The sequence below is a fragment of the Mustela lutreola genome, chromosome 6 (genome assembly GCF_030435805.1).
Source record: "Mustela lutreola isolate mMusLut2 chromosome 6, mMusLut2.pri, whole genome shotgun sequence".
Lineage (NCBI taxonomy): Eukaryota > Metazoa > Chordata > Mammalia > Carnivora > Mustelidae > Mustela > Mustela lutreola.
This window is the reverse complement of record NC_081295.1, coordinates 117210618-117238167: the sequence shown is the minus strand read 5'-3', so window position 1 is coordinate 117238167 and position 27550 is coordinate 117210618. Positions and strand designations below refer to the sequence as shown.

At 38.6% G+C, this 27550-nt stretch overlaps 1 protein-coding gene across 5 annotated transcripts in view; it reads left to right on the top strand.

Annotated features, from left to right (window-relative positions):
* The window catches only part of COL12A1 (collagen type XII alpha 1 chain), a 121072-nt gene that overhangs the window by 58067 nt on the left and 35455 nt on the right, over nt 1-27550 (top strand). For all 5 annotated transcript variants that reach the window (XM_059178470.1, XM_059178473.1, XM_059178474.1 and 2 more), the window contains 22 exons: nt 874-1014; nt 2140-2265; nt 5854-5993; nt 6330-6462; nt 6578-6604; nt 6954-7096; nt 9591-9720; nt 10138-10277; nt 10925-11054; nt 12678-12820; nt 13910-14039; nt 14721-14863; nt 16586-16715; nt 18704-18823; nt 20096-20242; nt 20982-21098; nt 21263-21409; nt 21970-22044; nt 23698-23837; nt 25340-25463; nt 25637-25780; nt 27281-27445. In XM_059178470.1, coding sequence (XP_059034453.1) covers nt 874-1014; nt 2140-2265; nt 5854-5993; nt 6330-6462; nt 6578-6604; nt 6954-7096; nt 9591-9720; nt 10138-10277; nt 10925-11054; nt 12678-12820; nt 13910-14039; nt 14721-14863; nt 16586-16715; nt 18704-18823; nt 20096-20242; nt 20982-21098; nt 21263-21409; nt 21970-22044; nt 23698-23837; nt 25340-25463; nt 25637-25780; nt 27281-27445 — 2835 coding nt within the window. The remainder of the gene's footprint in view (nt 1-873; nt 1015-2139; nt 2266-5853; nt 5994-6329; nt 6463-6577; nt 6605-6953; nt 7097-9590; nt 9721-10137; nt 10278-10924; nt 11055-12677; nt 12821-13909; nt 14040-14720; nt 14864-16585; nt 16716-18703; nt 18824-20095; nt 20243-20981; nt 21099-21262; nt 21410-21969; nt 22045-23697; nt 23838-25339; nt 25464-25636; nt 25781-27280; nt 27446-27550) is intronic.

The following is a 27550-nucleotide window of genomic DNA, read 5'->3' as shown; positions in this document are numbered from 1 at the left end:
ATGGAGACATGTGTTCTCAAAGTGCTGGGAGAGAAGACCCCAGAGTCATACTGGGATGAAAGGCAAGTGCGGTCATGGATTTGATACAAAGTTGACTGCACCAGTGGAGGAAGGGAGGCCACAGAGAGATGCCGAGAGACAAAAACATTAAAGGGATAAAGGTGCAGAATCATGTAGGTGGAGGGAGACATTTAGGAGAACAGATGCACAGAGTTGAAATGAGAAACAAAAGGAAATTGGTCAACGGGCAGCTAGAAAGTGAGATCTGTCTCATATAACAAAAGAAACTTTCTTTGTTAGTTATCCTCGTCTTTGTTCTTTTTAAGTAAGGCTTTGACTTGGCAAAAATTTATCATTTGAATTTTCTCGTAACCATTTAGACCCCTATGGATTTTCTTATAAGCTTACCAGGTGCTTAATTTTGGCCCATCTTCATCCCTCACTCTCATAACCATTTGTTTTTCTATCATTTTCTATTCTTAGGAGACCATAATTCTTTGGATTTTGTTCTCTATCCTAACTGATTTAAATATCTGAGAAAGAAACACAAGCTGTGCATTTGTGGTGAATTATGATGTACTATAGCTGAGCAGCAAGAGAGAGCCGGAAAATAGAGTGGAAGTTTACATATAAAAGATAAATTAGAATTGTAATAAAAATTTCAACTTATCATATTTTAAGAAATTTTCTTAAGAGGACGTGAGCTTTACCTGGTAGAATCATAGTACTTTTGTCATCAGAGCTATTTGTTTAAAGTTACTTTGCTGCACACTGTTAAATTTTCTTTAAACAACTCCTTGAAAGCTTGTGTGAATGCTTTAGAGTTTTGTGGTTGAGAGCCACATCTGGAGCTCATTATTCATGCATCTCCAGTGCCTTTACCCAAACCTCGAGATCTGAGACTCAGAGACGTGACTCACAGCACCATGAATGTCTTATGGGAACCCGCGCCGGGAAAAGTGCGTAAATACATCGTTCGCTACAAAACACCAGAAGACGATGTCAAAGAGGTAGGTTGAAGATTAGAATGGATTTGGAAGTATTTGTTTTCCTAGTAGGTTTAACAACAGAACTCAAAAAAGTGCAGAGGATAGAGTGTTTTGAATATTTGTCACTTTATTAATCTAGGGTTGAAAGCTTGTAATATTAGTAGAGCAATTTTTGAATATTGATAATATATTGGGTTTTGTTGCATTTATTTTAGAAATGTTTTCTTCCATGATCCTCATCTCAAAATCATCATCCCTTAGTGGACAAAGAGTTATAGAACGTAGATAGTACTTCCTTCTCATCCAGATGTCTTTTTTTGGTGCTCTACATTCTATGAATTACCAAAAAAAAAAAAAATAATAATAATGTGTCTAAAAATAAAAGCCAGTAAGGGTGCGGGAAGGAAAAGGAGAGTTTGTCAGATGATAGGAAGACAGGACAATGGAGAAGTTCTGAGAGAAAGCGTAAATAAATAGATTGTTAGAGGAAAGTCCTTTTGGCCATGAGCATTTTTGAGATGGGGCAGAGATTTGTTTCCATGACAACCTAATTCAAAGTGGGAGCAAATTGAGGGTTTTCTCTAGAGAATGGGTTTAAAACTTCTGTGTGCTTGGGAGCGTATCAATGTCAGAATCTCAGAGACATTTTTGGAAGATAGAAATGGTTTCTGTAAGCCCCTAGGTATTGACCATGCTGTTCAGTTGGATTATATCAAAGCTAATTTATACATATGCACACATTCATTTCATTCTAGGTTTCAATTTCGAAAGAGACACCATGACCAGAGGGTCTCACAGGGCTCTTGTGCACAGCAAATGAGATAATGCACAGGAGAACATTTCTGAGAGAAATAAAGCAGTGATGCAAAGGGAAACAGAGAAACTGTCAGTGAAAAATGATTAGGTTGTTTGAATCTGTTGGCAGTCTTGTTTACCAAACCTTGGCATTCAAATAGAGCTCTAGTACATACATTTTCCCACTTTATAAGCATTTAAACTGTTTCCAGTTCCTGGACTCATGCATATTGAAAAACATTGCTATTTTTTGTAGCACAATTCTTATGCTCTTGTGCTAAGAAGTACAATAAACAACAGAGATGTTAAAACTAGACCCTTTCTAAAAATAGTTCCACTGCTCTATTACAGGTAGAGGTAGACAGGTCACGGACCAGCACCCCTCTCAAAGACCTCTTCTCACAAACCCTGTACACAGTAGGCGTCTCTGCAGTGTATGATGAAGGGGAGTCTCCCCCCATGACTGCTCAAGAAACTACCCGTAAGTTATAATTGTGCTACACTGATACTTGAGAAATGACATGACATGATTGTGTAACTGAACTTACTGGGTCCTTTTGTTTCTTGGTTCCAGTTTTTTGAGTATTTAATGTTTGAATTCAGATTGCTTTTTACTTATTTTCTTCTTATCTTCTACCTTCATGTCCATTCTTCTTATTTATTTTTATTTTCAATTAAGTTTTTAATTTTAATTTAATTTAATTTTAATTCCCCTATAATATATGGAGTTACATTAGTTTTAGGTATATAATAGAGTGATTGAACATGTCCATTCCTTTTATGATAATTTTTATCCTCCTATTATTCTATCAACCACTGTCATTACTTCATCTTCCAGATATTTAACTGGTGTGTGTGTGTGTTTTGTGTGTGTGGGTGTGCACGTGCTTGTGGGTGAGGGGGGGTAATGGGGAGGAAGTAAGTTCTTGACGCACATTGGACATTTTCTCTGGGAAGGTTGTGTTAGTTATCACATATTTTGTGAGATCTTACTATATGTAAAGTGTTATCAGGGTAACAAAATATAAGTATCTTTGCCCTTACCAGTTCATGATTTCATTGTGGAGATAAGAAAAATTGATTAAGAACACATGGGATGGTGTAGGGATGGTGAGGTAAGTGGAGCTCAGATTGCATGCTGCTGGATGTCAGGTGAAGGGGAGGACTGCATAATGGAGAATCAGGGGAGATGTCGGGCAGCCTTCCTAGGCTTCTCCTCACCAGCTCCATTTTGGTGCTGCTTCCAGAGCTGTCTGTTTCGTTCCCTCACAGGGTACTTCCATAGTATTTAACCCAATTATGACTACCTGTTTGTTTTTTCCTATCTATTTTGTTTTCCCTTTCTTCCCCCCAAGTGAAACCAGAGACACACTTACTTTGTACAACTTTGCATCTCCAGTGCCTGGCACCATGCTCAACACATAATTTCCTGCTTGAATAGGGGCTAAGAACTTGAAGTCTAGAGCCCTCAGTGTTCTGAAGAAATATAATGAGAGCTACTTCTATAATTCAAAATTTTCTAGTAGCCACATTTGAAAAAGTAGAAAGAAGAGAAATTAATTTTGATAATGTATTATATTCAACCCAATATATCAAAAATATTGTCATTTCAACATGTATCAGTAGAATAAGTATTAAAATATTTCACATAGTTTTTCCATAATAATTCTTTAAAATCCAGTGTGTGTTAATTTTATACTTACATTAGATCTCAATTTGGACTAGCCACATTTCAAGTACTCAGTAGCTGTATATGGCTGGTGACTCTGAGAGTAGACAGCACAGGTCTAGAGAATTTAAATGACTTGCCCTGCCTCATCTAGTTAGCTACTGGTGGGATCAATACAAATCTGAACTTTTATTTGCTGTCCTGTCACTCCCTCACTAGAGGTTCAAAAACTTCTCCTTTCATACCCAGCTGTCTGTACCTGATCGAGCCTCTTGTCAAATGGCACAGCCTATGCCTTAACAACCGACAGTATCTACTTCTGCTACTTTCTTACCTGTGATCCCTTAGCAGTCTCACTTGCCTTCTTGGCATTGGTTCTTACTTGGTAAGTGTAGTGTCTGGAAGTGAAAATTGGTGCATATGAGTAAACTGACAGCTTTGCACATGCATAACAGGTGAAGTAGAGGAAAAAAGTCTAGTGAAAGCCGGTAAGTTAGTATACTAAATCCTTACTTTCAATATGTGGTTGGTTTTGGAAGGGATGGGGGTGGGGGTTGGGTGAGCCCTGTGGTGAGTATTAAGGAGGGCACATATTACATGGAACACTGGGTGTGGTGCATAAACAATGAATCTTGGAACACCGAAAAATAAAATAAAATTAAATTAAAAAAAAAATCCTTCAGATGTCCTAATAAAGCGTATTCTTTTTTTTTTAATTTATTTTTTATTTATTTTCAGCATAACAGTATTCATTATTTTTTCACCACACCCAGTGCTCCATGCAATCCGTGCCCTCTATAATACCCACCACCTGGTACCCCAACCTCCCACCCGCCCCCCCCACCACTTCAGACCCCTCAAATTGTTTTTCAGAGTCCATAGTCTCTCATGATTCACCTTCCTTCCAATTTCCCCGAACTCCCTTCTCCTCTCTAACTCCCCATGTCCTCCATGCTATTTGTTATGCTCCACAAATAAGTGTATTCTTAACAGTTGGTTTGTTTTGCAGTTGTGCTTCTGGACATGGTACCACTCATTTTCTCTCAATGAGCCTTTTCATTGTAATTATTAGAAATATATTTTTGATGGCCCTGGATTTTGTGAAGTCAGAACTGGTCAATAGTGGATAGAGAAGTAATTGACAATGACAGCTCAGAACCGGGGGCAGACATTCCAGATTCCATGTGCTGTGAACTAACTAGGGTGCCTGGTCAATGTAGGGGCTTTTAATTGGGGTTTCAGCAGTCATCAACCCTGTAGGGTTATTCCTATCTCTGGACATAGTCAGTATAGTCTTCCTCAGTTGTGTTTAACATTAGCATTCTACAGGAAAACCTCACACATGGCTTACTTAGATCATAATATTTCATAGACCATGATAGACTATGCACTCTTTGATAATCAATACCAAAGTTTGTGCTTATGTGTCCTGCTCTGCAAACAAGTTCATAGTTTTGACATATAAATGTTCAGCTTTCAAATATGACATTGAAAAAAAATGTGTGAGATGCAGAATGATTAACTGGGTTAGAAGAGTCTTACTAAGAGGTATTTATTTATTTATTTAAATTAAAAAAATTTTAAATAAACATATAATGTATTATTAGCCCCAGATTCACAGGTCTGTGAATCGTCAGGTTTACACACTTCACAGCACTCACCATAGCACATACCCTACCCAATGTCTATAACCCCACCAGCCTCTCCCTCCCCCCTCCCCCAAGCAACTCTCAGTTTGTGTTGTGAGATTAAGTCTCTTATGGTTTGTCTCCCTCCCGATGCCATCTTGTTTCATTTATTCTGTTCCCATCCCCCAAACTCCCCACATTACATCTCCACTTACTCATATCAGGGAGATCATATGATAGTTGTCTTTCTCCAATAGACTTATTTTGCTAAGCATAATACCCTCTAGGTCCATCCATGTCGTTGCAAATGGCAAGATTTCATATTTTTGATGGCTGCATAGTATTCCATTGTGTGTGTGTGTGTGTGTGTGTGTGTGTGTGTGTGTGTGTGTATACATACCACATCTACTAAGAGGTATTTAGAAAAAAATCACCATTTTTAAATTATTGTGTTATGTTACTCACTGTTCAATACATCATTAGTTTTTGATGTAGTGTTCCAAGATTCATTGTGCATAACACCCAGGGCTCCATGCACCATTTTAACTTAACACAAATAGTAGCCTATTATATCCATATGGTACTTGAAGTTTTTGAAGCTTTCTCTTATACTTCCCTTTCAGATGAACTGAATTGGTAATTTGCTTGGTTCTAAATGATGATTTCAGCCTGTTTCCTCATGTCCATGAAGATAAAACGAGGAGGCTTTATTATACCATTTGTGTATTATATTGTTTGTTCAGAAACTTTGTCCTGCTTTACCTCATGATAGGCACGGTGCCAGCCCCAACAAACCTAAGGATTACTGAAGTGACACCAGAGAGCTTCCGAGGGACTTGGGATCATGGGGCTTCAGATGTGTCCCTTTACAGGATAACCTGGGCGCCTTTTGGAAGCTCAGATAGGATGGAGGTAATGTTAATTCTCTTCCTTCTTCCCTACCCCTTCCTCCCTCCTCCCTTCCCCCCCTTCCCTCTCTTCCCTTATCTTCCCTTCCCTTCCTTCCTTCCCTCCTTTTTAAAAGTTTTTTTTTAAAACTTTTTAAATTTCATGACAAGGAATCGTGTTTGAAATAGGTATTACCTCTGTTGCCTGAAAAGCATCCTTTTCCATTTGAGCTCCTGGCATGTATCAAAGGCGGAAGAATGTCTGGCTAAATAATGTCAATAAACTGCCATCGAGAGTATGATAGACATGGTGACTTAATTTTTTGTGGGTGTGTGTGTTTTTCTTTTCTCTTTCACTAAGACCATCTTAAATGGAGATGAAAATACTTTGGTGTTTGAAAACCTGAACCCGAACACTCTCTATGAAGTTTCTGTTACTGCCATTTATCCTGATGAGTCAGAAAGTGATGACCTCACTGGCAGTGAGCGCACACGTAGGTGTTCAGCTTTTAAATAGGACATTATTATGTTAAAGTTAATTTAAAAAGTAGAGCTATAACTTTATTAGTAATATTTCCCCAAATTCTGTTTTTTTTTTTTAAATTTTAGCTCGTTTGATACCACTAACAACACAAGGTAAGAGTTTAATTTGCTGAACCATATAAATGACCAAATAATGAATGAATGAATGAATGAATGAACAAGTGAATGAATGGAGAAAATACCACAAAATCCATTGTAAACAGGTTTTTCTGCTTTTAAATTATAAGGCATATCTTGGAACTTTTTAAAAAGTTTTTTTTTTGAAAAACATTGCTTTACTGCCATTTGTTAAGGAGTCATGTAGGATTCCATGACCATCAGTTACCATGAGGTCAAATTTAGTCTTAACCTTAAAAGTATACTGATTTTAGTGAATGGTGCTTATTTTGGGAGGAGGCCTCATTCTATGAGCTTACTATGTTTCTCAACAACCTTTTTTCAGCTCCAAAAAGTGGCCCACGAAACCTTCAGGTGTACAACGCAACATCTAACAGCTTAACTGTTAAATGGGATCCCGCCAGTGGTCGTGTGCAGAAATACAGAATCACTTACCAGCCTTCAACAGGAGAAGGCAATGAGCAAACGGTAATAAAAAAAATATATGTAACTTGGAAAATTCTACCTCTTCTCCTCAAACTCCTCCCTACCCAATGTATAGTTAGTTGTACTAGTTTGAGAGATGCAGAATTTACTGTACTGAGTGGATTTATTTGACTTCATTCTTATGGGAACTTGGACACCCTCTTGGGAGATGAAAGTTGCTTTTCATGTTGGGTAGCCCCACAGCATCAGGGATGTGCCTCATGCATAGACATTTCCCTTAGAAACTCTTAGGGCTGGATTATCTATGAAGATTTCTAGGGTTTTTTTTTTGTTGTTGTTGTTGTTGTTGTTGTTGTTTTGTTTTTTTGGTCTTTAGATTTTTAATATGTATCTCTCAAACTTAATCAAATACTGAAAATTTGCCAAATTTCTGTTATTGTAATTTTCTGGTTTTTGCATGTCACAAGATATCTCTTGTATCTGGAATTTCCAGATCTAGGTGGCTGTTCCCCTAATTCTTACTGTTCATCATTTTTACATTTATCCAAACAGAGGTTTCTGGAAAGGTGGTATGACTGTCAATAGCCTTCATCTTTATCTTTCTGGTCTTCCCTGTTTACAGAATCCTAGTTCATTCACCTTGCTTATGTTAGGTGTCTGTTTTTGAACCTTCTCCAGCTTTGCTTTGTGAGATGTGTGACTAGAACTGCACATATAGGAAGCATCATGATTTTTTACACCAGGAAGGGATGCTTCCTGATTTATTTAAAATGCCTCTTTTGGTAAGGTTTAGTATTTTGTTGACAATCTTTGGGCTATACTATTTCCTCACAGTCATAGAGAGAGATAAGAGATATGAGTTACTATCAATTAGTCACATGACTTACTGAGCTCTAGCAAATGGGTTCTATGTCTTCCCAGTTTAGAGATGTTAGCAGGCATGGATGCTGGCAGTGGTTAAAGGTTTCTGATACTGCATATTAAGTGGGTTTAGCTGAACCAGACCCTCTTCAATCCTAGTGTGACTTTCGAGTTGATCTTTTGAGGTTTCCACACAATTAGTCTTAGGGAGTATCTTTGAATAGAAATGTTGTCTAATTAAATAGGTTACCAGTAGTACACTAAATACAAACTGTAATCAACTGGCTTTTGTAGGAAATAAGATAAGACACACGTGATGAACTGATATTTTCATGTCAGAAACAGAACTTCTTTTGTCTATGCCAGGCCAGATTTGGGTAAAACTATGAAGCAGGTGAGGCTTGTCTCCAGCATTTCTACTCTTGGTGATAGTGACCCTCCAGCTGCTGCCTTCAGTTTCTTTACTGACTAACAGAGGTTTGGTATAACTTGAAGAAGTCTCATGAACTCACCCTCTGATATGTATTAGCTGACAATCCCTCAAGGTTTGTTGTTCTTAGGGATATTTGCGTTTTACTGCTAGTCCATGAAATAAAGTTTTGAATTACTGATACCAGAATTTTGGAGAGCTGGATGGGAGAAGTAAGTAGACACCCCTCTGCTTACTCATAGGGCTAGTTTTACTAAGTGGATGCCTTTGGATTTGTTAAATATCAAAGGGCTTGTACAGATATGGATACTTCTTTCTCATAACATCTAATATTCAATTTAATAAAATTAGCCACTGTCGTTAAGTTTGCCTCATACGGAGGAAGAGTACAGTGTTTCACTGAGGTTTTCTCTGGCATTCAAAGAGTTGATGGGTGGTAAGTTGGAAACATCTGGACTGTTACTGACATGTCCAGCCATCCAGATGTGCACTCTTTGTGGGCAAGGGGCCATTTTCACATGATTTTAATTAGTATCACATAAATATTTGAATTCAGTAGACTGTTTACAAATCATACAAATTTTCTTTCAACAAGATAGATGGCCTTAAGCAGTGAATAAAAAATTTCAAAGTCTGTATTTGGAGGAAATTGAAAATCTTCATACCACAAGGCTGGTATCATAGAGATGGCTGGGAACCCCAGCCCCGAGTGTGGTCTGGCAAAGGGTCTAGTCACATAGTTTGCACAGCTAATGTTGTTAGAATGGCAGTTTTTGGGGGGAAACATCAAAGTTTTAGATCTTCTGCTGAATCATTTTAATGTGTTCTCTAAAGCAAATAAAAAACCTCTATAAAAAAGTAAAAATAATAGCAAATGGTGTGGAGCCTCTAATATTTGGCAATTCTTTGCTATCTTAAAAAACTCCTTTCTAGCTCACTTATGATTAATGCCTTTTGGGGGAAGAGATCCATGAAATGTGTTTTGGATGAAATTTTGCTGTGCTGGCGGCAAGCAAGTCGGAATATCTTTTTGAGGTCACCAGTTTAAGGCTTAGAATGCCTTTTGTGATTTAAGGTGCATACTTTACATTTAAAATTATACCATAAGTTATATTTTAAATCTTCAGTGTGGTATGTGTTTCCAGATTTTGGCCAGGATCTCAAACAGCTCCTGTGTAGAAAGAGCTTTAACAGATCAGTGCGACCAAGAGAACAAGGCTAACACTTACCCTTATCTTTCTCTAGACCACAATTGGGGGGCGGCAGAACAGTGTGGTCCTGCAGAAACTGAAGCCTGATACTCCTTACACCATCACTGTGTCCTCCCTCTATCCTGATGGCGAAGGAGGTCGAATGACAGGGAGAGGCAAGACCAGTAAGTACCAGGCCCCTGTAGCTTCTTTAATAGCTACCACAGAATCCCATCTTTACTTGGAAAAGGTGGGGTGACACGGTTTTGCTAATCCAATTTTAATGCATTTAAAAATGATATTAATTGCTTTTAATATCCTTGCTCAGGGTTACTGGTCTCTGTTTATGGAGAAAGACAGTTATTACTTTCTGGGACTTTAAAAACCAAAACCAAAACCACCCTGCGACCAAAATATCTCATGGAGAGGAGACGTGTACCAGATTACCAGATATTGTTTTATTTATTCACTACTTCAACAAATATTTGTAGGGGGCCCACTGTGGGGTGCTTGACATGTTTGAGGTGCCTTGGAAATATCAAGGAACTTGCATTTTGAGTGTGCTTAGGATCATAGTGTCATGTGATTTCTGTGCATTACAGAACCTCTGAATACCGTGAGGAACCTCAGAGTGTATGACCCTTCTACCAGCACCTTGAATGTTCGCTGGGACCATGCAGAGGGAAACCCTCGTCAGTACAAGCTTTTCTATGCACCAACAGCAGGTGGTCCAGAAGAACTGGTAATTATGTCCAGGAGTGAAAATTCCATGTTTATTTAAACTATAGCTGAATGATTTAAAAGGCGAGCTAAAAAGGTCAACCAATTTGCTTTAGGGCAGAAAGAGTTGGTATTCATTTACTAGAACCTGAGAGAGGCTCATAGATTGTTGCCTTAGTGCCTGGGTGATGGAGGGGAGAATTGAGCTGGGGGAAGTAATCATTTCCCAGAATTTTTTTTTTTAAGATTTTATTTATTTGTCAGAGAGAGAGAGAGAGAGAGAGAGAGCGAGCACAGGCAGACAGAGTGGAAGGCAGAGGCAGAGGGAGAAGCAGGCTCCCTGCGGAGCAAGAAGTCCGATGTGGGACTCGATCCCAGGACGCTGGGATCATGACCTGAGCCGAAAGCAGCTGCTTAACCAACTGAGCCACCCAGGCGTCCTAATTTTCCAGAATTTAAAAGGGGTACTGAGAGGGAGCGTAGGGTTCTAGAGAAGTCTTTATCACCTCTTGTAAAAGTTCATACAGGGCACATCTTTATATCCCACTATGACAGTACTTGCTTCTTGACTGGGTCTTGAGTTAGTATTTTGAGAATTATATTGGTTGAGGTATTAGTTCTTTTACAAGTTTTTCAAATCCAGTGCTTTATGTTTATTAAAATCTTTAGGTACCAATCCCTGGGAATACCAATTATGCCATTCTTAGGAATCTGCAGCCAGATACCCCATACACCGTTACGGTAGTTCCTGTTTATACTGAAGGTGATGGAGGACGCACATCGGATACTGGGAGGACATGTAAGTTGAGAAGGAAGAAAAAAATTAGCTTTTTCATTATAAAGGCCACATAGGTCTGTTAAGAAAATTTGGAAAATCACAAATGATAAAATAAATATATACCCATGGTTTATCTTCCAGACACCATCAACTGTTAACATTTTGATGTCTGAAATAACAGATTTATGATGGTATTTTTCTTCTGAAATGATACTATCAGGATTGATGAATGTGCATACAATCATCAGTCTGCTATTTCAATCATTCTTTCACCGAAGACAGTTCGTTTTGCTTTCTTTTGTGCTTTATACATTTGTGTGAAGCAGTGCTTTGCAATTGGCTTTCAGGGTGTGAATTGTTTATTGCATTACATGATTGTACATTTCTCTGGTTTGCTGATGAAGTGCTTTTGGTGATCAAAATTCTGTGTGCTTTTGTTTACTGTTAACATCTTGAGTAACCAGTTAATAGCGGTTTTCTCATTCTTTGTAGTACTGCTTACAGGCTCTTGTGCATATTAATAAAGAATTTCTTTGGCTTTGAAAATATGCTTGCTGGTGGCTAAAAGGAAGCAAGTATGGGTGGCTTCTTCAGGTAAAAGATCAGTACTCTAGAAAGATGATGTTTTTGGCTCAAGTAGACTTTGGGGTTAATACATGGAATTAATTTGTATGTTTTTCTAAGTCCCACGTGGGGCAGGTAATTGAAAACTGAGTGTGTGTTCTATTTCTCCCTCCTTTTGTCATTTTTTTTTTTTTGGTTTTGCTTTTCTCTCTTTTCTTCCCCTTTAAAAAAATTTTTTTTTATTTTTTATTGACATATAATGTATTATTAGCCCCAGGGGTACAGTTCTGTGAATCGCCAGGTTTACATACTTCACAGCATTCACCATAGCACATACCTTCCCCACTGTCCATAAGCCAACCACCTGCCTTTTTTTTTTTAATCACAGAACATATCAGTACCTATTTCTTGAATGAAGAATGAATGAATAAATGAATGAATGAGTGACTGAAGCCAGCTGACTGAGTTATATGCGCTTCATAGCTGTTGTCAGTTCATACTTCAAAGGCAGACACTGTAAAATCTCTTTTCTCTATCTCTGTATTATCTGTATTGGAAAACCGAAGCTTCTTTTCCACTTTCCTGTCCCTTATCCCTTGTCCTTTTATGGCCAACCCAGCACTACTACTTTTTTTTTTTTTTTTAAAGATTTTATTATTTATTTGACAGACAGATCACAAGTAGGCAGAGAGGCAGGCAGAGAGAGAGGAGGAAGCAGGCTCCCCACTGACCAGAGAGCCCGAAGTGGGGCTCGATCCCAGGACCCTGGGATCATGACGTGAGCCGAAGTCAGAGGCTTAACCCACTGAGCCACCCAGGTGCCCCCAGCACTACTACTTTTACTAGCTTGTTCTTATTGGTACCAACTTTGCCTCCAAATAGACAAAGGCCATAACTGGCTAACCTAGACTAAGTTTGGATCTGGAGAGTTTTAATTTGCTTTTGTTTGTAGATAATTAGAAGGGGAAGGAGGACAGTGTTTTATCCTGTTATAGAGTGTAAGTCCTAGTGAAGTGATCATGAAAACTTGACATATATAAACAGATTTCAGAAAATATGTGTGGGCTTCTCTTTTCCCAGTGGTGAGAGGGCTGGCAAGGAATGTCCACGTGTACAATCCGACGCCAAACAGCCTCGAAGTCCGCTGGGACCCCGCACCTGGGCCCGTGCAGCAGTATCGTGTCATATATTCTCCTGTGGCCGGCACGAGACCTTCAGAGTCTGTAAGTGATTTTGTCCTCTTAGAGTTCAGTCCAAGATCTGTGTAGATTCCCCTGTAACTCTGGCCCTGGCTACTGGGCCAGAACAGTAAGTCAGTTGTCAGTGTGGCCTGCGGTCTCCTGGAAGCATCCTTTCCGGATGAACTTAGTCTTGTGCTTGTGTCTTGTTCACTGCCTGTGAGAATGCCAGTCACAAACGTGACAATCAGTAATGCTTAGATGGTCGCTTCTGTGTATTTAAGGCAGGTGTACTAACTATAGGGGTAGTTGGAAAATATGAATTTTTGGAAAATACAAATTAGCTATATGAGTTAACAAGCCTAGGAATAAATGCAAATCACTGATTGACCTTGTCAATATGGACTTTTATTGTAACATAGAAATGTCTCCTTTATGAAAACGTCTTGACGTTTGCCTTCACTGGCCTTACAGATTGTCCAGTTTATTTTCCCTTCCCAGTACTATTCAGTTTTATAAGTAGATCAATAATGTGAGAATCAGGAATTACTAATTTGAATACGAGTAGACTTAATACACCTCAGGGAAAGTAAATTGATAGATTAATTTATGTATTTATAAATATGGACAATGGTGGCAAACAAAGATAAACAAATAATTTGCCCATCCCTGTATTTGGCAGGACTTATTCGGACAACATTGCCATTATCCATTTGTGGAGTGGTTCTCCATTTTAACACAAAATCTCTTCCCTCTTAGCCTGTGTGGGGAATCCTTTCTCTTTTGTGTGTCTAACATCTGGGATGCTCTGTAGGTAACTACCATGAGCCCTGGATGTTGTATTTGAGAATCTTCACAGTAAACATAAAAGAGAGATATTTGAAGCTACTAAGGGTAGCATAGTATGTTTATTAGCTTAGTGAGTATGAACTCACTTTTTTGGGGGGGAAATTTCTGAGGAGAAATTGTATCTCACGGTGTGGCTTTGTCAGATCTCAGGAGGGCGCATAGTAGTGAGCTTCTGACGTGCCTAGGCTCAGCTTTTTATTATAAATGTTACTATGTTGACTAATAGAAGACTCGATAAGCATTTGAGTTGCTGTTGAGCAGAATTTGGCATTTCCTCCCCTCCAGATTGTGGTGCCAGGAAACACGCGCACGGTGCACCTGGAGCGGCTGATTCCCGACACACCCTATTCCGTGAACATTGTAGCTCTCTACTCGGATGGAGAGGGGAATCCCAGCCCTGGCCAGGGCCGAACGCGTGAGGCAGAAATCCTTTCCCCACCCCATTCCCTTGTAACTCTGTTGGCAGGGCTTCTCTGAGTGAGTGAGAAGTGGGAAGTGGGTGGTGACTGAGAGGTGGTGAGAGCTTTCTCCACCTCTGTACAGGCAAGGGTAGGCCTGGGCATGTGGTTCTGCCTGGCACCTCCACATTCAAATTCCAGGCTGAGGCTCTGGGCCCGTGACTGCCATAGGTGCTGAGTGAACTGCAGTCGGCCGTTTTCTCATCTGGGACTTAAGCTGTAAGGAGGGGCTTTTCTCTTCTGCCCTGCAGTGAGTCTTGTCACGAAGCGGGAACTTTAGAAATGTGAGGGCTGGTCCTCTTTATGTTTCATTAAACAGGAGGTGGTTATAGTAGTTTAAAATATTCCCTTTCTCTCCCAGTCTATATATTTAGGCTCAAACCTAGCTCAGTGTTACTGAAAGTTCAGCACGTAGCCATAGGTCTGAAATGTAGCACTTTCTGTTTATGGTTTCCCACTGAAACCAGAGGAGGTATATATTTTATCAAAAGTGGGTAAACATCCTAATGAATGTGAAGCTCCCACAAGTAACTTCCTTAATCTGACCTGGGAAAATTCTTTTGTATCCCTCCCGTCACCTCCATGTCCACCGTGCTCACAGACAGGCAACTAACTTGATTGTATTTTTATTTATTTAGTACCACGAAGTGGACCAAGAAATATGAGAGTCTTTGGGGAGACAACCAACAGCCTCTCTGTAACCTGGGATCATGCCGACGGCCCAGTTCAACAATACAGGATCATTTATTCTCCCACTGTTGGAGATCCCATCGATGAATATGTGAGTCCACTTCTCATTTAGTTGAGCATTTTGTAAACTCTGACCTGGTTGGAAGGTGAAATTAAGGTTTTTAGTTTGGGAGTGTATTGTGATTACAGTTGAATAATTGTGGGACACTCACATTTTATATGACTTCCTCTGACACAATATTGGGAACACCCAAAGGCGTCTATTGTCGCCCACGTTACAGAGAATCAATGTCTTTGGGCCCATTTCTGTTCTAAAGACATATTGAAAAATTGTCTTATTGCATGAAATGCATATTTCTAGCCACCTAATTTTATTTATAGGAACTAGGTCTAGTGAGACATGATACCTAATATTTTGAGCTACTTAATGCTCAAAAGATGTGACAATCCACATCCTAGCTTTCCTTTAAATTTATTTTCACTACAAGATAATCCCTTAAGTATTCAAGCGCTAACTGATGTCTCTTTTCTTTAAATTTAACGTTTTTTGTTACACTTTGGTTTTGGAATATACATGCACTCATATTAGTTTCAAACTTTTTGTGTGTCACACTATTTCTTGAGAACTAGATTTAGGTTTCTTGTAGCTTCCTCATAGGCCTTACCAGGCATATCCATTTGTTATGGTTGGAAATACTCACCACTCTTTAGTAAGTGTAGTGATTAGCTGAAGTGTTATTAGGTCAGCCGAAGATTACACAAAATGTTGATAGTAAAGCAGTTAGGTCTGTGGTTTACAACCATTTTGCCACAGGCCCTCTTGGATCATCCCCCCTTTGTTATCGCTACATTATGTTTCATCTATTTGAACTTGATACATTAAGCTTTAATTCAAACCTGCATTTTTATTCATCAGAAACACATGTAATTGTCACTTAGAGTTTCTGATCAAAATCAGATAAACAGTTTCACCACACTTATTTTGCCAGAGCAAAGAAGCTGGTATTTTAATGTTTATTCAGCTTTGCCATGGGTGAATATTCGACTTCCCTCCACTTTCTGAAAACATTAAAAGTATAGTTTCTTCCCCCAATTCACCATTTGTAATCAGGCGACTCTATGCTGGGAATCACTGGTGTTAAGTGAGGCACGTTGTTTGTAGAAGTAGAGCATAAGGTTGGGAGAGAGATTGAGAGATTTATCTGGTTCACTTTCTCATCATGGAGGTAATTGAACATACTTTCACCTCCTGTTTTTCATCCTTTCCACTTGATTAGTATCAGCCAACCTGATCTTCCTGAGGGCAGGCTCAGAGTCCGTGTTTGCTCACCGGTGCATTCCCATAGCTCTGACCACACTTGGCCCGCTGTGGCTGCGTGGTGCATATTTATTGCAGAAATGCATGGAAATGTAACCCGCAGATAGGAGATATTTGTTGCAGGAATGCATGGAAATGTAACCCACCGATGGGAGATAGAGACAAACGAAGTGCTGCTGCATGCTGCAGTGGTCGGTAACGTGTGCCCAGCTGTCGTGCGCATTCTTACCTTTCATCCTCACCATTTCCTCCAGAGATGTTAGGTCCCAAGGCTGGCAAATGGCAGACCTGGGATTTGAACCCAGATGTCTCTGACTCTCAGACCATTCTCATGCACTGCACAGAGGCAGTGTAGACTTTGCTGGCATGAGCATTGTACAAAAGAAGCAAAGCATGAAGAAACCTTGCTGTTTATAGAAATACATAAAACTGTGTTGTCTTTTGTTCTGGAAGGCCTCTGGCTGATAATTAATTTGATATTTAACTTCCCTACAGACCACAGTCCCAGGCAGAAGGAATAATGTGATGCTGCAGCCGCTACAACCTGATACTCCGTATAAAATTACGGTTATTGCGGTATATGAAGATGGGGATGGTGGCCATCTAACAGGAAATGGAAGAACCAGTAAGTGTCTTATCCCTTTTATAATTTTTAAGTTTTGCCTTTACCAATGCATCCCCTATATGCCATTAATACTGCATTAACATTTACATTAAATCTTGAATTTTGGCAAAAATGACGTGGGAACAGAATTTGTATTTTAACTTTTTAAAAGTCCACTATAAGAAGAAAGAGGAGACAAAAATCTGCATATTCTTCTTTGCTTGAGATAGTTTTATTTCTCCTTTGGAAAACCATTGCCTAGTCTCTGAATAATGTTTTAATTTATGTAGTATCAGTGAAAGAGGTAGCTATTGACTCAGCCAATGTATTATCAACAGAAAAACACTATCCTGATAGAATCTTAAGCCATAAATAAAGAAGCAAGGTGATTAAAAATCATCTTCTGTCTTTACAATTTTTTCTATTTTTTCTATGGTACCAAGTAATTTACAGAAAATTATCAGCATTTAGACCCCTTTCTACCTTATACAGGAGTCGGTTGTTTAGAGCAAAGGCTGTCCAAGTTGGTTACTCATTGAAATCATCCAAAGAGCTTTATTTATTTATTTTTTTTAAAGATTTTGTTTATTCATTTGACAGACAAAGATCACAAGTAGGCAGAGAGGCAGACAGAGAGGAGGAAGCAGACTCCCCGCCGAGCAGAGAGCCCGATGTGGGGCTCTATTCCAGGACCCTGGGATCATGACCTGAGCTGAAGGCAGAGGCTTTAACCCACTGAGCCACCCAGGCACCCCTCACCTGAAGAGCTTTAAAACATACTTGTGCCTGGGTACCACCCCCAGAGATGCTGATGGAACTGGCCTGAGGTGTAGAGTGGATCCGCTTGCCTTCTAGTGTACAGCCAAGATTGAAAGTCACTGGTTCAGCATAAAGGCAGGCTGGACTATAGGTCTGAGTTCTGAGTTCTGTTACTGGTCAATATTGGCCTTCCTCTTTCCACTTCACTCCCCAAAAATCCACTTAAGTAAATGGTTTCAGGATTCTTGCTACACTTGGTTGTTCTAACTCTTTTGGTGCTTAAATAATCTTGATATTACAGAATTTGGGAGAGGTGACATTTGAAAGCTCCCAAGAGAAAAGCATGACTAGGATTATTTTAACTTAGTCTCTCAAGGCCAGGAAGTTACATATTTATTGATATTTATGGTCTACAGGACGGAGTCAACAGAGACTCAGTTTAGTAATTCAAAATTATTTAAATGGAAGAACATTTCATTTTTCACATTCCTTTAGATTTTAGAATATATTGTGGTACTTTCTGGGGGAAACACATGTTTTAGAATTTTGTGCTTATCAAAATATATAATTTTTTTTTAACCAGACTTGAATTTTCTAGGATGTGCCAAAGCCACTTCTAGTTTCTCTTGAAAAAAAAAAAAGAAAAAAGTTCTTAAGTTGAATTCTTTATTTGTGTGATGCTATAAATAATAACTCAGGGACAAGTCAGCATGCTGCCTAACATTGGTTTACAAGGGTATGGGGTTAGTGGCAGTACCTCTGGAGGCTTGAGGCTTTGCTCCAGGTTTATGCTGGGGGAGGACAAAAGGGTCCTGGGAATGAGCATCATTTTAGTCGCAGCTAGCTGTGTGGTCTTGGGCAAATCAAATCTTATTTATGTGATAAGGTCATAGGACTAGACAGTTTCTAAATTGCTTTTTGGCTCTAACAATCTATAATCTATAACATGCTAAAAATGGTGTGAGATCTCTTGTAGTTTCTGTAATTCTGCATTATATAACCTAACAGCTCTGGGACTCCTCAGTTCCTGAGTCCATTTGAGTTGCTGTTCGAATTTGGAAAACTAGTAAGATTTCTGTTAAACGTTTCAACACTTTTAGATTGTTTTCTGGATGAGGGTATTGTAAGATTTTATTAAGTTATGCTCATGGGACCACACTATCAGTACTCATAATCAGTGCTCATGAAGTTCTGTGTTCTCCTTGTGTGTCAGCGAAAGGTCAATAACGTGTGCCAATATTTGCTTGCAGTGGGACTGCTTCCACCTCAAAACATACACATCTCTGATGAATGGTACACGAGATTCAGGGTATCCTGGGATCCTTCACCTTCTCCGGTTCTTGGATATAAAATTGTGTATAAGCCAGTGGGTAAGGAGTCATCTTTATTATCATAAAAATGCATCGGAGAGCTATTTTTTTTATGAGGGAGCTAATTACAGTCTTTTGATCTGTTGTCACATTGAATCCCCTCCCACCAGAGGCAATATTTTTGGAAATAATGTTCTAAGCCAATAGTCTGAAGTGTCATTGTTACTATGGGTGTAGATGAGACTCCCTTCCAATTGCATGATTAAAAAGTTTGGCCTGGTTCATAAAATTATACTAATGGAATCTGAGTCCAGACATTCTGGATGTTATTATGATTGTGAAATTATGCACATTTAATCAATATAAACTTCTGTATTTTCCCATTGAGTCAAGTTGTTATTCCATTTTGGGCATATGCATTTTAGTTTATTCCTGCCGAGCTTGTTTTCCACTTCCCATTGACATTTACACCTAAATGGATACCACCTTGATTAATTGATTTATTATCTTTTTTTTTTGAGATTTTATTTATTTATTTGACAATCAGAAATCACAAGTAGGCAGAGAGGCAGGCAGAGAGAGAGGGGGGAGCAGGCTCCCCGCTGAGCAGAGAGCCTGATGTGGGGCTCGATCCCAGGACCCTGGGATCATGACCTGAGCCGAAGGCAGAGAGGCTTTAACCCACTGAGCCACCCAGGCGCCCCATCTTTGTTTTTATGTTCTGTCCATATGCTTAGCAAAATGGAGGAAAAATTCTCTTCATACCAAATTTGCCAGGGTCTCTTCCATGCACCCAGAAAGGGTGATAACGGAGAGATGACAAGAGAGGAAACGTGGGCCTTAAGAGAGATAACTAAAAGAAGGAGGAGGTGTTGGTAACTGGGGGGACCTTCAGTAACCAAACTTGAGGCATGAGGACCAGACTGAAGCTCTTAAATCACCACTACGACAGATTGGAAAAAAATGTTAACTGAGTATCTACTGTGTGCAAAGCACCATGCTGCCAAAACGGGGCTTAGAGAAGAGGCTTGAAGGTTTAGGGTAGTTAATTGTCTGATTGAGTTTATTCATTAAAGGAACATTGATGACATATCTACTACATTCTAGGTACTGTGCTACATACGTTTTGAGAATAAGAGGGGAAGAATTTGGTCTCTGTTTATAGTTTTGTTTTTCACCATGTAATGGAATGTGTGTTACAGTGAGCAAGTACATAATGGACTGTGGAATCAATGGTGTTCATACTATCATTTGAGTATAACTTATTTGATTTTAAAGAAAATTTGAGACTAGGTGTGGAATATTTTTGTCTTTTTGTGATTGTTATTCAAGGTTCCAATGAGCCCATGGAAGCTTTTGTTGGAGAAATGACATCGTACACGTTACACAATCTCAATCCTAGCACCACCTATGATGTGGATGTTTATGCTCAGTATGATTCTGGACTCAGTGTCCCCCTGACGGATCAAGGCACTACCTGTGAGTCATAAAACTTTTTCATGGTTGTAAGAAAAATGTAGTACAATTTGCAAGGCCAGCCTGTTTCAGTTTTATTTCTTCTTAACATATGCATGTTTCCTCAGCATTAAGTGAGTGGTTCTTTCTTGTCCAGCCAAACAAATATATAAGGAACATAATTAAGTACACAAAAAAGTATGTGATGAGGTATTTTTATATCTCATAAGATATTTCGAATGTTGAAAGACAAAAAGTATAGAAATTATGATTTATCCATGAATTATCATAAAATTAGATTTGGAATGCTATTTGGTTTTTTGACATATAATGTTAAAACTTGTATTATCTAAATACATTGATTCAGTTGAAAGTTTTCACAGAAATGCCACATTTACGGACTCAGCCCAAAGATAGGTTTTGTTGTCAACAAGAACTAATGACTATTTAAGGACTTAGAAAATAGCCCTTTAGAAACATATCATTATTTTACATAAGATATCTTTGTCATTTATAGTGTCCAGTGGAACTATGTGGAATGTCTTTCCCTTGAAAATTAGTGATAGAAAGAGAGGTCTGTTTTAGCTGTACCACATTTCCATGTATGTTTCATCTAAGTTTCTTACAAGGAGACATACTAAGAATTTAGGCATTTTTTTTTTTCAGCCACAGTAGAAATTTCAAAATTGTTATGATTAAGAGTATGCTTTTTTGTTTTTATTTGTGAAGTAAATTTATTTCTTTTTTTTTCTTTATGTTGTAGTGTATTTAAATGTGACAGATCTGAAAACTTACCAGGTTGGATGGGATACATTTTGTGTTAGATGGTCTCCTCACCGGGCAGCCACCTCCTACAGGCTAAAACTAAGCCCTGCTGATGGTACGTGTGCCAAAAAAATAAAAAATCAAATAATAATAATAATAATAGAACTAGAGCACATAGTAAAAACATTTTAAGCTTCAGGAAAAGAGATGAAATGATATATAAAAATGTCTTTAGATATAACTGATGGTGACACTGGTATTTCCTTTTGTCATAATCAGGAACCAGAGGACAAGAAATCACAGTGCGTGGATCAGAAACCAGTCACTGCTTCACTGGTCTTTCACCAGACGCTGATTATGGCGTCACTGTTTTTGTGCAGACACCAAATCTCGAGGGACCGGGAGTCTCTGTCAAAGAACATACCAGTAAGTTTTTAAGTAATCTGAAAGTCTCTGTAAGGCTTCCAAATAGAATGTTCTAGGTGAGGGAGACTTAAGTGACTCCTGCTTAGCCACCTTTCCCTATGGGCCACAGTAATGATTATAAAGATGGCAGATTTATGAAGAAGGAATCTGTGGCTGGTTCAGGACCTTTCTCTACAACAAATCCATGTTTTCCCTGTTACAAAGTTGGTGTTATTTTAAGGATAAGGCTACAGGAGGGCAATGTGGTTCTAGCTGGCAGTGAGAAGCAGAATATGCACCAATAGTAGTGACTTTTACTCATTGACCTTATTCGAAGGCCTTCCATGTGTCCTTTGATTTGTGGTTTTGTTTTCTGCAGCTGTAGTCAGTGTTGGAATGACTACCAATGATACTAAATTTGGATAAAATAGAATTTCCAGTCTATGAGACTTGGTCTGCTATCTAGGAGTTAAATTGCTCTTAAAATGTGATATGTGATATGGAATTTGTACAGGTTATGTTCTTCTAATTATCCTCCTATGTTCTTCTAGTTATCCTTCTAATTTTTTTTAAAATTCTAGCTGTAAAACCAACAGAAGCTCCTACGGAGCCACCCACGCCTCCTCCCCCTCCCACAATTCCACCTGCCCGGGATGGTAAGTGGCAGTACATTCGGCTGATAGGATTTATAGACTCCTTATTTATGGAGCCTATTCATGATTTCCAATTGATATAGGGTATTTCTGATTTACTATTCTTGCTGAAGAGTTTTTAGATTAAAAAAAAGTTTATCAGTAATTGTTCTCCTCCTCTCTCAGGCCCATTTTGTTATTTATGAAATCAGTCATAAACGATAGCTCTTCAGTTGGAACCATTTCCTTAGTTTTGCAGATTAATGTGTAGTGATACTTTGCGTCCGCAGTCACATGATGGGCATTTCTTTCTCCTGGCTGCTGGCATCAGTAGGCACTGTGAACTGTTTTGGTTGTATCTTCAACCTACCCCTGGGGGCCTTTGGCTTTGGAATTCCTGGCTTCTGCCCTGGATTGCACAAAGCTAAAAAATGCTCATTCACTGAAGTTTGCACCTCAGTCACTTGCAGTGAACTGGCAAAAAGACATGCTGAGCTAATAAGTCTGGTCTCACAGTAATTTGAGGGCAATTCTCAGTGTTTTATCAGATTAAGTTTAAGCTAATTAACTACTGGTTTATTCTTTGCTCACATTCTGTTTTCAGCATTTAGTTGAAGGAACTTCGTATTTTTAAAGTATTTTTCTTTTGTCTTTAAAGGTTCTAGAATGCTATAACTTTATTAAGCCTATTAAATAAATAAAACTAAAAAAAAAGTATTCTTATAGGATAAAATAATATACAGGGCAAATGTATCATTATTATAAGATAAAATAATAATGGGTTTCTTTAAATTAGACTATTGAAAGAAATTCAGTAAATAAACTTGGCATAAAAATGTTAGTTTTTATTTTTCTTAGTAGATTCTACTTCTTAAAGCAGTCTTAGAGTCATAGCACAGCTGAGTTGAAACTACATGGAGTCACATATGTATCCCCCCTCCCCAGCCCCGTCACTCAGCCTCTCCCAGTATCAACATCCAGCCCCAAAATGGTGCATTTGTTACAATCCATGAGCCTACACCAACACAGTCCACAGTTTACATTAGAGTTTACTGTTGGTGCTTGCTGTATAGTGTACATGTTAAGTTTTATATACTAAAATTTCAATTTTTTTAACCCTCCAAGTCTAAAAATTCAAATCAAAGACATTATTTTATCCCTTCCCTTTCTTCCCTCTGAATAATTTTAGTGATTTAATTTAAAATGAAAAGACACTATTTGTACCAAATTTTTGATAATTACATACAAAATCTCCAGACCCACTGATGGCTGTTCTTAAATTCTGGACATTGTTGCTTTTCATTTGATTTCCTCTTCATCCATTGTTTGAAGCCACTTGAATAGTTCCATGAGGGAAGAGCATATATTTGCATAATGGATCTAAACAGATGGAGTAATTCCAGAGCAGAGGTTGAGGGGTAGTTAGACTAGAGTTTCTCAAACTTTATTATGCATGTGATTTGTCTAGGCATCTTGTTGTTGCTAATCTGATCCAGGAGGTCTGGGGTAGTGCCCAGGACCTGCATTTCTAGGAAGCTCCCAGGAGATGCTGCTGCTATTGCACTTCACTTTGAGTTATGAGGTTTTAGGCTACATTTCTTGGTTTTGTAACTTCATTTGAATGAAATATTTCACAAGAATTGGGGTTTCTCGTTTTTTTTTTTTTTTTCCTCCCAGTATGCAAAGGGGCCAAGGCAGATATTGTATTCTTGACTGATGCTTCCTGGAGTATCGGGGATGATAATTTTAATAAAGTTGTAAAATTCATCTTCAATACTGTGGGAGCCTTTGATGAAATCAGTCCTGCTGGAATTCAGGTAGGTACTATTTCATAGGTGGTTATTCATTTGTAATGTCTTGCTGGGGTTTTTTTTTTTTTTTTTTTTTGAATATTGTTTTTTACGTAGAAAGGCTCGGGCACCTGGGTGGTTAGGTGGGTTAAGCCTCTGCCTTCAGGTCAGGTCATGTTCTCAGGGTCCTGGGATCGAACCATGCATTGGGCTTTCTGCTCAGTAGGGAGCCTGCTTCCCCCACTTCTCTGCCTGCCGCTCTACTTGTGATCTCTGTCAAATAAATAAATAATTCTTAAAAAAAAAAGGCTTTTCAGAATAAGCTATGTTTTGACTTCTGTTATTTAGTATTTTCTTGACGCATGCTATCTTGAATTTTTGGGAATGAGCTGGGTAGAAATGGCAAATAGAAAAATAAGCCCTCCTCTAGGTATTTTCTTGGCTAGATGATATTCCTTTTGGAGATTTTAGGGCATTCCTACTCTGACTTCCTTCTTAAGACTTTTGATGATGATACTTTTTCCATAAAAGGTCATCTAGTGTTCTGGAAACCAAATGCATTATGATTGTCATGCCCTGTTAAGTTAGAGGACTCAGCGATGAATAGTGACTGGAGTGGGTGTGTGGTATTTTGTACTTGGTCATTGTGGCATTCTAGATTAGGAAAATAAGAGATTTTGACAGAAGCCACAAATAATTTCATAAACAACTCACTCTTCTTTTATGGAATGTACAAATTTCAAATCTCCAAATAATCCTTTGAACATTTTTGCAACCCAAGAAGAGTAAAAATTCAAGCTAGTTAGTTATAGTCCTAATTTAATGTGTTAGCAACCAAGCCCCTCTTGGGGGGAGGGGGCTTCTTTTAGAAACTGAGATTTCTGATAAAAAGTAAAAATTTAAAATAAGTACTATATTTTATTAACTTCTATGGGCCAGCTACTTCCTATATATGATTATCAGTCCTTTAAACAACTCTAGAAATTAGGTATAATTATCTCCATTTTACTGATAGGAAAACAAAAGCCCCAAGATGCAGAGAACTTGCCTTAGGTCACATAGCTACCAATTGGCAGAGCCAGGATTTGAGCCCATTGAATTCTATGAAGCTTGTATTCTTTCCAGTTAATCATACTTCTACTAAGTTTGTGGTAAGAAGAAGCAGTTGGCTGAGAACCAGTTGCTTTGCTGACATTTGAATTCCAGATGGTGTGTTCCCATATCTAATCCTGGAAGGTCACTCTTCCCCAGCTTTACCCATCCCTTTCTATATCCTAGAGAAAGGATGTGGTTACCATGTGACTACAGCATATTTACAATGTTACTGTGATTGGCAATTTCATCGAAGAGTAGACATGAGAGAATTTAATGAGGAAATAGTAGTCAGTGTTATAGTATTAGCTATAAGAAGATTATAATATTCTGTTAGCTCTAAGGCACTTCCCCATTCAACAGCAGGAGGAGCCACTGTAAAGTTAAAATATAAAAAGAGGTGTCTTAACCTCACCTTGGACCACATTCCCTTTCAGGTCTCATTTGTGCAGTACAGTGATGAGGTCAAGTCTGAGTTCAAGCTGAACACGTACAATGACAAGGCCCAAGCCTTGGGAGCCCTCCAGAATATTAGGTACAGAGGAGGCAACACAAGAACAGGTACGGTTTATCAAAGTTTATGTAGACCTTCACCTTCCAAAGTTTTGGGAGTGGTAGAACTGGGTGTACTATCACATTTCATTATTCAGATTCTTATCAGTTGAGTGTGACTAATGGCACTGGGATAGTTTTTGCTGAACTGACACTAAAATGTTCCATGTTGCACTCTATAGGCAAGGCTCTCACATTTATTAAGGAGAAGGTCTTGACCTGGGAGAGCGGCATGAGGAAGAATGTCCCCAAGGTGTTGGTTGTGGTCACAGATGGTCGGTCACAGGATGAGGTGAAAAAGGCAGCTTTGGTCATCCAGCAGTCAGGTAAGCACAGGCATGAATTTGATGCCTAGTGATTGCACTCATTATCTTAATGTGTTTTACATGTTCAGGAATGATAGCAAAAGATGAAACCGCTGCTTTTACTTCACTTTACTTTTACTTTACTGTTTTGCTTTACTCTGGACTCTGTACCTTTGAAATGTTAGTTTATATTTAATCATGGATGGTTTAGCGATTGCTCAAAAGAGACAATGTGTATATCTTTGTTCAAGATGTGACTTGAGGTGTGTTAAAAAAAAAACCTAACTTCCCCACAGTGGCTGGAAGGCTATGGAATGCAATTAGAGGATGCTTCTAGAGCAGGCTTCCTGCAGATGTGAACTTTGATGCTGGGTCCCTGAGCAAGGAGAAACATAAGGAAGTCTTTATCTTTTAGCACATCCTTGCAGATGCAGACTGAAGGCAGATTGCTAAAAGGAGGTATAGTGAGGTCTCAGGAAGACATCTTTGGGGTAGACCTTGAAAATCAAATATCCTGAGAACCTCCTGCTAACAACTTCCCCTTGGATTTGTTTTTTAAAAGAATTAGTAGAGATGAAATGAGGTCTTACCAGCATTCACACTCTCCACAACCCTAAATTTCAAACCCCAGGTAGAGTCCAAGGTAAATATATCTTGGAGAGAATTCTATTTTGTGCATGATCTATTGTAGTAAATTGCAAAATAATTTGTTATATGGAATTTGTCATCTGCATATACATGATTCTTTGGCTAAAATATGAGTCATGATTAGTGCGAAATCATACTGTTTTCTTTCAACACATATTGTTCTTTGCACTGACTTTTTTAAAATAAATTTTTGCCTTTATGTTAAGGAGATATCTACAATTTAGGGGTTTTGGCTGATTTAAATTTGGGATTATGAATACTTGCTTAGGTTACCTTATTCGTATCTCATTAGAGAACTGACTTCTTATATAGTCTGCTTTTTCTACTTTCAAATTAAGCTTTTGGAGTGGACTCTTTGTTTATTTGTATTAGTCTAAATAAATGAAAGTTTATTGCCAGTGGGAATTGTCGATTCCATTTTGAAAGTAGCCAGAGTGTCTCCTTTGTGCTTGAGTTTAATTGAGAATATCAGTTTCAAGAATTCAAATTTTAAAATGAGCCCATTCTTGGTTTCCAAATTATATAAGCTTGAAGTGTTAATAGTGCCTAAGAGAGCTATGGAATGGGTGGGTATATTAGGACTGTGTTCTCTGTGAGGAAATGTGCACCACTTTCTGCTGTTAAAATGTGCTTCTCTTAACTGATAGGATTTTATTTTAGGAAACCCAATTAGTTGAGTTTTCTAAGCCAGAACATAGGAAGACCTGGGAGAAGTACATGTTTATTAAAGAGAGTTTATGTCAACCAAAAGGACTTGCTGCATCTACTGAGAAAATACAGCATCATTTCTGAAAAGATTTTATTTTGAATTGATGAAATAACAAAGGACAGAGAAAGGGATATATAATTCTCTCCATAACCACTGCTTTGCAGGGTTCAGTGTCTTTGTAGTTGGCGTGGCTGACGTTGACTACAACGAGCTTGCCAACATCGCCAGCAAACCCAGCGAACGGCACGTGTTCATTGTTGATGACTTTGAATCTTTTGAGAAGATTGAGGACAACCTCATTACATTTGTCTGTGAAACTGCCACTTCAAGTAAGTCATGGTCCAAAGGGATTCACAATCTCACCTGTTTTGGAAGATAACAGCTTAGTGGGAGATAACAGCGTAGTGGACAACTATCTGTCCTATATGGGATCA